Below are 13,611 nucleotides of genomic sequence, written 5' to 3' on the forward strand. Positions count from 1 at the left end.
GGGAATAGACAACTCAAATGTCTCAAATGTTGGTAGTTAAACAATGTGTGAAATAGAGATTTTAAACAAATAAAGCGGTAAATATTAGGATATTATAGACCCTAGCGGTTCCTAACCTTTGAGAGTTACATTTGAGAGAATCTTACGAATTATACACAAATACGTAGGTACATAAACTATAATTATTAATGTAATTTGTAGAGATTCCTGAGGCGATTTACATTTAATTGTCTTGGTTTGTTCCATTTGTATCAAACCATGTAAAAAATCTGTTAAAATTTGACCATGTAATGGAAAGTTCACAAATTTTTATACTTTCTCTATGGTTCCATTCGTTTAACAAACGTACGTTGACAGTTCAATTTTGTTATTAGTGCAAATGGTTGCAATTTGCTTAACTTTTATCGATTCGTGAATAAATATCGTTTTACTCTCCGAAAATGTCAAACGCCCGCGATAGCTACATCTGTAACACATACAGCTCCAATACATCGGTAACACATCATATAACAGGTATGTTTTTTACTGTTTTTTATACGTTGCTTATGTCAAAGATACCTAAGTGTAAATACTTACTCTCATAGATTAGACACGATAACTTTTTTTTGTCCATATCCTAATAAATTTTCTATATTTTTCTGTCGATCGCAAAGCGATATTGGTTGATTCTGAAAATAATAGTAATTATTACATATGCGCTGTTGACCTGTCACTAATTCCGCCATTGCAAATTTGACGGTTTTTGCAACCCGAAGAAATAAATTAAATACCAAAATGATGTTGCGTTAACACAATATACCAATATGCAGAGTGTTGATCCAGAAAAAAAATTGAGAGATGTCTATCTCCGAATCCATCATCCTTTAGAAGTACCTACACATTTATCCAAATGTTCTTTTTTTCGTACCAATTACAAAAAAAGTCATCTAAGTACATATTGGACTCGTCTGACATATAACCTCGCATGCGCCTTGCAATTGATTATCAACTATATTATTTATATTCAAAGCATTTACTTTGTGGTCAAACATTTTAATTGATATTAGTAATGTTAGTAAATAACCACTCACCGACTACTTCTGTCTACCGGTTTCGAGCATACCCGTCTCTTCGTCAGGACATACACTACAATTTAACAATCATGCGAACAACACTACACCACACCCACTTAGTACTATTCACATACACTATCACTACACATGCAAAACATGCAGAGCGAGTTGTTAGTCCCACCATGCTTTTGCAGTTTCCCAAAAGCATGGTGGGACTAACAACTCGCTCTGCATGTTTTGCATGTGTAGTGATAGTGTATGTGAATAGTACTAAGTGGGTGTGGTGTAGTGTTGTTCGCATGATTGTTAAATTGTAGTGTATGTCCTGACGAAGAGACGGGTACGTCTCGAAACCGGTAGACAGAAGTAGTCGGTGAGTGGTTATTTACTAACATTACTAATATCGATTATCAACTAAATTATCTGCTCACAAAATGTCAAATATACCCCTTAAACACTAAGGTTAAGTACGCTTGTTTTATAACGTTGCCAATATTAAATTAATTAATTTTTGAGCAATTATGTGTTCATTCAATATGTTTGATTTCCCACACATTGAGATAAGACGTCTTAATATTAAATGTAAATTTTGAACGCAAGTAAGGAAAAACTGTGAAAAACAAAAAAGAGCGTTGGTCGAAGTGCAATCTGTAGATTGTGAATGCAATGAGCAATGAGGCCTCGGTCAGGAAACGAGCGGCGAGCGGTAATTACAAAGGAGGGGTGGACGCCGGTGGTCGACGGTGACGCCGATTCTTCTTTGCCTGATCGTCCGCTGCTCGCTGCTCGTGTGCTCATATCATGACCGCGGCCCGAAAGCTAGTCACTATATTTCGGTACTCGGGTATCACGATTTATGTTACGCGATCGAATTTTTTAATTCTCTTTTACGATTTTTTAAACATAAGGTAACTCGCGTATCCTTGTTTTTCAATATATATTCAGAGGATAATGTATACTTATAAACATTTAAAAATTTTGACGGAGGGGTCGAGAACCATCTCATTTTTTTGTATGGGCTTTTCGTTAAACTGGTCAAACTTTTTTAACCGGGTTACAGAATACGCGTAATGAAAAAATATTCATCTTAATAATTTTGCATAATTCTCCTTTAAAGTTATCCTTTATTGACACAATATATTTTTTTTTAATTTAGACTTTGACAAAAACCACACATGTCGCATTTTTTTCCCAGGACACAGTAAAAACCGAATATCTTTGTCAACATATTACATATTGTTATAATTAAAAAATTTGAATCTAAAAATTAAATTAGAAAATATTGGTATTCATTGGAATTGCATTGCAAGGATGAATTTCAAAGGGGACGCAGAACCGAGTGTCAATTGCTTGAATCGGGATTTTTGTTTAAAACACGAAAATTACACAACAACATGTTCTTAATTCCAAGACTTGAATCGAAATGAAATCAATAAAAACATTGCTAATAATATAATTTCGACATTTTCATAATATTGATGATTCATTAGTACCTTCTTAAAACACCAATAACGTTTCCGACTTTGGACAGAAGTATTAAAAAAGAGAAACAAAAAATAAAAGTAGGTAACCAGGTAAAGAATACATAATGAAATGAGGAGGTTTTTTGAGAAGAGAGAGAGGTATTTTTTATGATACGAAATGTATTAACATGGTTGCTATAGAGCCACATATCTAGGTGGAATCCCGGGACCAGTCTGAGAAATAAATCAAGGGATCGTATTGCAAAATTACGTCGGGATACAGGATACAGGATACAGGACTACATCCTTACTCCCGATTCGTATTCGCATTTTCCCATCTGAAACAGAAACCTGCATTTTAGCGTTTTTATACAATAAGGAAAAACAAAGGATATTATTTTAATATGAAATCGTTAATTAATTTGTTTTAACAAAATCTAAAACCGGTTTTTCTATCACATTGCTCGAATTTTACTTATACAACTTCACTCTATATGTGAAATTAAGCATGTTTACTTTGCTTATATTTTTGTGCTTTACCGGTATTATGTCCGGTGTATTGTGTATTTGATTAATGAACAAAGTGATCCTCTTCACGTCAGTAGTGACAGAGACGAGGGGACTCGGAATAGGGCGACGATTTCCCTTCTAGTGGCGCTTTGCGCGGCATCTCGGAACCAACCCTATAAGCCTCCCTCTCTCCAGGAGTTGGGCTACCTCTAGCCCCGGGGACGAGTAGGCGTACACGAAAAGGACAGTATTTTTCAAATAACGCATTTTTAACAGCTATACCTAACTCCAAACTAATTGGAAAATCAACGAATACGCCGACTTAAAATATTATGTTTCATATACACGATGTAATATAAGATACGTACCTACTTGTCAAAATCGTTTTCTGTACATTACGCGATGTATTTTTTTTACATCTACATTAACTTTATTTACACGCCTTCGCGTGTGTTATGTTATATGCGCAGATTACACTTTATCCTTTATTTGAAATTCGTCGAGAGAAAATCTGCTGAGAAGCATCCCTGCCTCGTTTAAATTAAAACATACTTATGTAATGACGCTGTTCATAATACAAAGAAGTTTTAATGATTTTTAGGGAAAAAAGATCGCTTTCGATGTAGGTTGTCATCTCTATCGATTTTTGATTATTACTGTAACCCCCTCCCCCTCCCCTAGTAGGTGCAATATAACGATGTCAGTATGATTGCTGTCATAATGACCATATACAAATGCATCCAGGATCTAGGAATCCGCAGTCGGCTGATACCAGTTATTGAGTTGAAATATTACACGTGTAGGTACTTTATTTTCTCTAAATCCAGACAATGTTTTACATTGATTTTTTTTAAAACGCCGTTTTTGCATTGAAAAAATAAGTTTTTCTTGTTAATAATTATATGGTTTAGAAAAGAAAGAGTTATTTAAATGTAATGAGTTTAAAAAATCCATGTATATTCTAAAAAACAAAAAAAACAATATACATTCTTTGAAAAAATCGGTCGTCGACACACGCGCAGCCCTGACCGTGGCTGAGCGGATTCTGAACGCTCGAGACAAGCTAGAGATCTCGGCCTTAAACAAAATTATAAATGTGACGATGAGGCAATATGTAGCGTTTAATTATTCAAAGAGCGATAAGAACGGTAATGAAAAATAATTTATTTGTCGTATTCCATTTTATATACTCGTATGTATATATAAAAAAATAAAACATTTATAAAAAATATAAAAAAAATTAACCTTGATATCAATAAAAAAAAAAAAATTTTAATTATAAATATGACTTTCCAGTGTTATTGACAAAAAATAATTGAGATAAAAATGTATTTGAAATGTGTGTGTTTACGACTTCATTGATAACCCCCGTTTCACCGAGAATAAAGCGGCGAATAATAAATTTATTATCATTTTACGCGAATAATAAGTTGTTTACACATTATTAAATTGTGTTATGCAATCGCAAATATGTTGCACGCTGCATGTCTACTGGTGTACATGTACTAAGGTGTAAACATAGTATCTGTAGTCGGAAGGAAATGGTTTTGGATAAGGAATACAGGATGGACCATTAAGTATAATTATTTTTACATCCGGTAGTCCCTATAACTTACTTTTGGAATTTTATTTCTGACGACGCGACGTTGGCATTTTGAAATTTGTCGATCCGTTTTTTCAGGCAGTCACATTTTTTAAAAGTAATATATTTATTTGGTGTCTCGTGTAATGAGTCTACGTTCGCATATCTAGTAGCCACGCGGGTGCAGGGAGTGTCCCTCCCCCGCCCGCCGCCGCACCCTCCGGAGGGAGAGGCGCCGCACCCTGCCGGCGCTCTGCCCTCACTACACTTCTTTTAATTAGGATCAATATGGTGTGTCACCAACACACTTTACACGCCGTGTTTAAAATCTAATTACTAATAATGTCGGTGAAACCTAAACTCGGGTACCTACCCCGTATCTCATAAAACATATTAGAAATACGAGTGATACAATAAACTGGATTTGAATACAAAACATCAACTAATAATATACATTTTAATATAGAGTTTAGAATCTCTGCTAAACGCAGATATAAAGTGAATGCTGCTAGCTTATAAAGATGGTATTAGTTGTATCAATTCAATGCCTGTATTAAACATATTCTCTTATAAATAAGGGTGTAAAACGAGGGGTGGTACATGGAATGAGAATGTATAAGTAGAAATTTAGGCGTGTGGTGGTACGTGCAAATAAGGCGTAGAACGCAGCAATCCGCGGGAGCTGTGAAACTGTCGCCAACAAAACGCTATTCAATTTTCTGGGCTATGTACGAGTATACTTATCGAGATCGTCAATTTGACGAGGTATCATTTATGTAATCCCATAAATAATTGTTATTCGAGACATAAGTCATAGTACGTCTTGGGTAACGAGAATAATCTAGACAAAAGTAAATACAGAAAATTTAAAAAATGAGAACACTGCAAAACTATTTAAAAATTACAAATAACGCTTGTTTATAAGGTTCTCATATTTGGTGCACAAAATTGTTTTACGTACAGGAATGATATATTTACAAATTATAAGAAAATGAACTCAGTATTTATCTGATGAAGATTTGTCGGATACAGTTTTATCAGTACATATATATTTGTACATATCATCATTCAACTGTCAAAACAAAGATAATATATTATTGATCGCTTGAAGGAGCTCTCGGGACCGTCACACTCCCTAACTGCTATTATCGTTAAAGTTAACTGATATTTTTAAAAACCGTCCTGAGGTAGATAATAAATTGAATTTATCAAAGAAAAATATTATTATTTCAAGTCTACGATAAGACTATTTCAAAACAATGCCTTTCGGTGAATTAAAATGTGACGAGCATGTCTCGAAAGAGCTATAAGATTTTATTTAAAAAATCGCCAACGTCAATGAAAATAAAATAAAAGCAAACCGTTGGCATATTCGCAAATGTGACGTTAATATACCATAGATGACAGAGGTTCGTTATCAGTGGGCGCCGACTCCCAGGGGTGCGGGACCTACTATTGCCCATAATACGGCTTCGAGAGGTAATGTCTTCATCATTAGAAGATAGATAGACCGCCATGAGGAAATTGAGCCTACGGAAGTGCCACGGCGTAGTTGGCTAGACGCTCGACTGCGAAACTGGCGCCCCGGGCTCAATTTCAGTGATTTCCAAATTTATTCAGGAAATATTTATTTTCAATTGGTCTGGGTGTTTGTGATGCATTTTTCATATCTACCTTCCCTATTTTTACTATTTTACTTACAGACAAGCCTGTAGAATACTCTTAGGGTAATAGTAAAAACGTCAGCCTCCTTAATGTAATCGTCAGCACGCTCGGCTACCGTATTGGAGGTCCCGGGTTCGATTCCCAAAGGGGGTTTAATAAATATATTTGATTTTCATCAAATCACTCTAATTATCACTCTAATATTTATTCAATATTACCCTGGACTGGTACCTAAAAAGAAGGGCTGATCACCTTTCCTTCGTGTGTTATCGATCAAGATAACACTGCATTTATATGATGCAGCGCCATATACACCATCGGGTGCGGATGAGGGTTTGAAAAAGAATAATAATAAAAATGAAATGTGAAAATAATGGTTAACATTTCTCAATCGACAAAATGATTTTTTGTTCGATTGATTTTTTGCGTTAAACTAATTTAAAGCAAAGAAATTAAGTGTCGACACAGCAATCAGTCGGAGGAGAGTATCAGCGAGGAGGTCGCGCCGCGCGCCCTCTTCCTATCGCGGGGAAAGGTTAACTACTAACCGAGCTGATTTACGTGAAGATTAATAATAATTACTGTTATAAAAGAAGTAAAATATCTGCCCGGAGACTGGCTGTTCGTGGTAGGGTCGGGGTTACGTGATTGCATACTTTGTGCCGGTTGTTGGGTGCATAGCTCGGCGCTGTTGGCTCGGCGGCAGGGTGAGAGGGCGCCTGATAACTGCCACTGAGCTCAGATTAAAATGTTCGGATGGAGCCGAAAAACTCACCAGTCGACACGAAATGTACTCGCCACTGTAATCGCTGATAAAATGGCTATAATATTATTTTGTAAATTCAATATTCTTCTGTTATCTCTAGTCTCCCTAATAAAAGTCCCAAGAGACTTAACTTTCCACCGGAGATCATATTTAGAATTGGACTAAAAAATATTAAAAAGCAGTTGCAACTGTTACCGTTTCGCAAATAACCACTCTGTACTATATTGGCTTTAGACAAGCTGTCTATAAAAGGGGGTAACTCTCGCCCTCGAGATAAACAATTCGGGAATTTGAGAACATGCGCATCTCTGACCATTTTCAACTTGTATGGTAGTTTGTACTAATGTTTTAAGGCTCCTATGCCTTAGGTATTTATGAAATCGTGTATTTTTGTTTTTAACATAGACGGTTAGCCGTGATATTTTGTTTATCATCTCTCCCGGTAAATCAAATACTATTGGCTGCCTGAGGGTAGGTACTTATTCGGTATATTTATTGATTTGGCGTTTAATTTGTAGAACTGCGTTTTAATTTATGTATTAATTTTTAATCAAACACAGATTTTTTGAGTCTACTAAGTTGTATTTTATTAACAAAAACACATATTTTTTTAATGTGTTTTTGTTAATAAAATACAACTTAGTAGACTAAAAAATCTGTGTTTGATTTAAAATGAATACATAATATATATTCGGTGTATAATAATTTTTCCATAGCATAAAAATACTCATATTATGGAATGGAAGAAAAGCTTTTCCCAAGTTGTCAAAAAAATTGTCTACCCAAGTAGGTAGCTATTTTCTGTAATTTAAATAGTTATTTTTGAATGCCCACGCATTTTTAAATTTCTTATTCAGGATGAAGTACTTGAACGACATATTCATAAATTCAACTTACGACGCACTCGATAAAACGACAATACAATTGTATGTACCTACAATAAGTTGTAACGAATATGTGTCGGCTTGTGGTCCCGTGGTTGGTTTGGCGGACTCTTAAGCCAGAAATATATGCTAATTATGTGATAATACTATATTTTAATGTAATTTAAATATAAAACCATAATACAGCGTGTCACATCGTGGCGTTGTTGAATATACCTTTCACTGGTAAACTAGCGTTGAGGCCCGAATTGCGAAAGAAATTTAATAAAATTTAATTTTTTAACTCGTCTGGATATTTTTTTTTCCTATACCTTCCTTTCCCATATTTTCTTTGAAAGCAACCCATGGTCACAACTGTCGTCGAGAAAAGGGATGCAGTTGGCTAGGCGCTAGGCCGTGTGCTCGTACTTCCCTCGCCTCCCGAGAGCCGTCAAACTCGTCTCTTTTTAATCTTTCACCTGATTTGGCGCAAAGGATCTAGAAGCTGACGGAACAGCTTGGAGGCAGTCTGAGGACTTCATAGGGAGCGGATCTGGGTAATGCTGATTCAATAAATAATCATCGACATGTTAAATTATGAAAATAACCTTCAATTATGAAGATATTTTACCCCCATAGTAAAGAAAGGGAGGGTGCGGGTGTGAGGGCGCATGCGCGGAGGATGCTGCGAGGTGATCCTATTCGCTGGGAGAATTCGCCAATGAGAAAATACGCCCCGAGAGGGGTGAAAAGGGATATACCATATAGCGAATCGCAAAAAACATTGCTTTTCAAATAATGGATTCGATGTCGGATTTACCTCGCAGGCAGTGCTGGCTTTTACTTCAGTGAACTCGTGCTTAAGTTCTTCAAGAAGTCCATTGAAATTCAAATTTCATATAGACAAGACAAATAAATTACTTATTTACTTAATCTATATCCGCATGGAGATTAAGCAACATTATATATGTGAAGCATATGGAGTCCACAAACTGCCTCCAAGCTCTTCTGATTTTTTTTCATGACCTAGCCAAATAAATCGCCTATGGCAGTTGTAAGTTGTGACCATGGGTTGATGCGTTCTACGCCTTATTTCCTCGATCTCCCCAAACTCAAACAACAACAGAAAATAAGCTTAAAAACAACACAAAAAATATTTGATCTTTCCATAAACATATAAAACATAAAATTACAGCCTTTATTATAGGAAATCTAAATATTTTATTGTTTCATATTTCTGTAAATATATATATATACATATTATATATATATATATATATATATATATATATATATATATATATATATATATATATATATATATATATATATATATATATATATATATATATATATATATATATATGTATATATATATATATATATATATATATATATATATATATATATATATATATATATATATATATATATATATATATATATATATATTTATATTTATTGCACTATATATATATATTATATATATTTATTACACTCCTGGAACCCTGGACCTCCAGTATGGTAACGCTCTTAGTAGTTTTTTTTCCATCTCAGTATACTACTACGGAGATGGAACAAGTATTTATACTGGATTTTAGAAACTACTAATAGGTACTCTAGTACCTTTCTTCTAAGTATCTATACTTTATAAATTTGATATCGAGGTCACTTATCAAACAAAATATAACCTCGAAAGGAAATAGAAATGTGTAGTAAATTTCTAAAATCCGTTAAAAAAACACACTAGCGTACGCATACGCACCAGGCGCGTACAACTATCACTACGCGTTAAGCTGAATTAGCTATGACTGAAAAGTGATGCCAATGAGTCGAATGTCTTAAAAGTATCTTTGCGCTATTGAAAGTACATACATATGTCCTCACAGTCTTGTCACAATATTTTATGTCAGTGTGTATTGAATAAAAAAATAGTTAAATTTCATGTACGAATGTATAATTATACATTCGTACATGAATTTTAACTATTTAACTATTTATAACAAATTTGCGAGGATAAACTCCTAAAAGGTTTTAGCCTCTTCGATGACTGATGTTTATACTCGCTTGTTTCAAAAGAAGTATAAGCGTGAGCTACGCACAAAAAGATCAGTATCCGCAAACATAAATTCATATTATTTCATATTTTCGATATAGTTGTAGTGTTTTGAAAATCGCTATTTTTTTCAGCATCGTGATTGTCCGCAGTATAATTGAACGCGATGAGCTTGTTAATGTGTAATTGGTGTTTGAGCCATATTATTAGTTTGTTCTCTCGATGACTTTTTGCGTAGTTTTTTGTACCCAAGAAATAATCCTATGTATTTTTTTTTTCGGAATAAATTCAACCAAAAAAAAATGTTTTATTGATGTATTTAAAAAATACATATTTATGTAATTTTGAGCTATTCCTACATAACTCGACACTGGCTAGTAGAGGTGTCAAGCTCAAAAGGCACCAAGGGCCGCGTAAGCTATTTTGGGTGCGCTGGCGATCCACATAAAAAAATCAAAGTCTCATTTTCATCTTTATGTAACTTTAAGTGAATAATTTATAATTCAAAACAGTCACATGAGGCACAGTAGATCCAACTTAATGATTTTTTAAAATAATATCATATGTTCATGGGAACAAAAGGGAGCAATGAGGAATTATAAGAAATGAAAAATATAACAAAAATATATAATGTATCCGCGGGCCGCAAAAAAAATACTTGCTGGCCGCATGCGGCCCGCGGACCGCGAGTTTGACATGCCTGGGCTAGAACACTAGAAAGGTGAAAATCTTTAAAAAAAGAAGAAGAGTATTACTAAGTAATAATTTTTAAAAAAACGCGCCACTGTGACAAGGTCGGAGACGGTGGGAGGGGTAACAATTCCTATGAGGTGCGTGCGCACAACTCGACCGTCATACATGTAGCCCCGCGTTAAACTATTTTGTCTATGGAATTCGAAATCGGCTCTTCAGCTGTCAAAAATTAATAATGTTTACTTTTTTCAATGTCTTAATTTATATTTGATTACATATGACTGTGGGAGAAAAAGACAACCCCACGAAGAAGCCGAGGAAAAAGAGCGCAAATAGAAGTCACAAGTATGTAAAATATCGGAAAATATCACTGTCGTTCATTTTCGATCATTTAGTTATTTTGTTTTAGCTCAAATTGTGTTTTAACTGTTATTTTTTTTAATATCAAGAGAACTCTCTTGTAGTAAGATTTCGCGAATTGTTTGCAGAAAATGTCGGAATTGGGAGAAACAACGTCGAGAGCGTCTGGCGGACGCCTACAGGGCCCTGGCTGCCGTCCTCCCGGGGGCCAGCCCGCCCGCCACCAAGATCCTGATCCTGCAGCACTCTCTGCTCTCCATCCGCCAGCTGCAGGAGCGGGTCACGAAGCTGGAGGGACTCTCTTCAGGTGGGACACACATTTCTCTATGCTATAGATGAGTGATTCCCAAACTCTTTTCATAGTCAAATCTTGCCCACGGACCCTGGGTAAATAACTGCATAAAAGAAAAATTACAAATTTAACTTTGATTTCTTAAATGGTGGTAAAAATTAAAAATAAATAAAACATTTTGTTGAAGAATGTCGGTTTCCAATCATAGCAAATAACAATTTTTGGGAAAGTTTTCTTTTTTTACAAATCTCACTTAAGCTAAAAGTAAAGCTTCGTTTTCTGGTAATGTTGACTCAAGCTTTATAGAGAATTCAGATGTTTTTAAGTAGTCACATATAGAGTTTTCTACACATAGCCATTTCTACATCCTTCTTCGTGCAGCATTGTTACTCGGGGGAATTCTTTTTACAATATCGAAAGCTAGTTTGCGCAACACAGCGGGTATTACCTCACTTACACCTGCTAGAATAAGTTCTTCGCCAATAGTGTGCGGTTTTCCAGACTTCGCAATCATTAAAAATAAATAAAAATGCCACAATTTTTTAAATTTTATTTCAAACCTTACGCGGACCCCCTGACATTGTTCAGGGACCCACAAATGGACCCCCGAATGATCCCGGGGACCCCCGGGGGTCTATTGATTGGTCTATCACTCGGATATTGCCCGTGGTTAGTCGGTGACAAATGGCCACTATTCAGGAGACGGATTTGAAGCACTATAGCTTTGTTCGTAATAAGTGCTATACTATTTTATAATAATTAGATGGAATGAAATTTTGACTGTAAAATTAATGTATGTAACAAAGTTATAGCACTTTAAATGACTCGTGAAAGGTACCAATTTTTTACTTACACCCCTTAGGCTAGCGATTGTCATTATCATCTTCAGAGGGAGGTTCTACTTCATTCTAGAGATGATCCCTACAATGGAAATGTCACTTTCAAGATGGGAGTTATCAACCCAGAAGTAGTTTGTAGATATTTGAGTGAGGCTGTTATGGAAGGCGGTGCGGTGTGTTGCAGGAGCTGACCGGGGAAACGTCGTGGCACTTCGCGGCGTGGTGTGGGGGTTGGTGCGCTGTATGCTACGTGCTGGGCTGCCTCTTGCCATCCCGCCTCCCACAGGTACGCTACACTACACTGCACTACACTACAGTACGCCGCAGTACAGAACTCCACTGCAGTACACATACTCGATCTTAATTTATAAACTCATCAACTAAAATAATACACATATTGCGGGGGTGATGATTAAAGAAAACACTTGTTTTAACCACTTGAGTTTTATTAAAGACTACATGTTTCGGAAGTTAAACTTCCATCATTCTTTAATCATTGTAACATGTCTTACCACAAAGTTAATGCCGAAACAATAAATAAAATATTTATGGGGGTAGGTTAAAGTGCGTTTTAACTTCCACATGAGTTCTCAGAAGGGCGTTTAAATAACAACAATCCACTTACGTGTTTGTAGGTGGTTTATTGACATTCTTGTTCACACAATTTGATACTTAAAAACTGAACTATATAATATAAATCTGCAATAGAGAAATGTAATCACTGAATTTAAATACTGGAATGACGATGCTGGCTGGTAGCAGTTGCCTGCTGGGCGATGACAAACGAGAAACGAGGACAGTCTGGTGTCCGTCGGGTGTTTTTAAGGGCTCACCTTCCGCCAGCTCGGTGGGACGGCCACTTGACGCGCTTGTCAGTGTTGACAGCCTGGTGGCCGTTTATCATCGGTGGTCAGTACTTGACTGAGTCCACCGTAAAGTTATTTCATTTAAAAGTATATTAATAAAAGAATTACGTAGACTCAAAATCTATCTTTAATTTACCTGTCAATGTGTTTTTTTTCTCTCTTATAATTTCAGAGATTAACCATCAATTTTGTCTTAACAAATAGATAAGTTGATCAGTCAGTAAATAGATAATTGTACAAAAACTTGCTGAAGTCCACAGATAACACTACAAGTTCTATCTTTCTTTGCATAAATAAATAAACAGCACTTTGAATTATAAGCCCAAATGTAACATTTTCCACCAAACTTCTTTGGGACAAATTTTGGTTGAATGATAAGGATCGTCCATACTCTCCGATAAATTCCTAATTTAGAATGAAGTTGTACCTTAAATGAGTACCAAGATTAAGTATTAAGATAATCAATAAAAAAATTATGCTTTGCTTTGTACAAAATTTTTAGTTCTAATTTAGGTTTCTTATGTACGAGTTTTTCTTTGAGAAAGTAGAGCAGTGGATTCCCATTCCCATTTGCTACTGTTCAAACATTGGTGCTTTAAAAGTA

General features: G+C 35.4%; 1 protein-coding gene across 2 annotated transcripts in view; it reads left to right on the forward strand.

Annotated features, from left to right (window-relative positions):
• The window catches only part of LOC148309749 (uncharacterized), a 74,704-nt gene that overhangs the window by 48,900 nt on the left and 12,193 nt on the right, over window positions 1-13,611 (forward strand). The window contains exons 1-3 of one of the 2 annotated variants that reach the window (XM_088259593.1): window positions 10,829-10,995; window positions 11,139-11,317; window positions 12,326-12,427. In XM_088259593.1, coding sequence (XP_088115719.1) covers window positions 10,928-10,995; window positions 11,139-11,317; window positions 12,326-12,427 — 349 coding nt within the window. In that variant the 5' untranslated portion in view covers window positions 10,829-10,927. Of the gene's footprint in view, window positions 1-10,828; window positions 10,996-11,138; window positions 11,318-12,325; window positions 12,428-13,611 lie in introns of those variants that run through there. The other variant, XM_088259594.1, reaches the window with a different exon arrangement.

This window comes from Brachycentrus maculatus, unplaced genomic scaffold, assembly GCF_059751285.1.
Source record: "Brachycentrus maculatus isolate JH-2025_06_01 unplaced genomic scaffold, ASM5975128v1 h1tg000118l, whole genome shotgun sequence".
Lineage (NCBI taxonomy): Eukaryota > Metazoa > Arthropoda > Insecta > Trichoptera > Brachycentridae > Brachycentrus > Brachycentrus maculatus.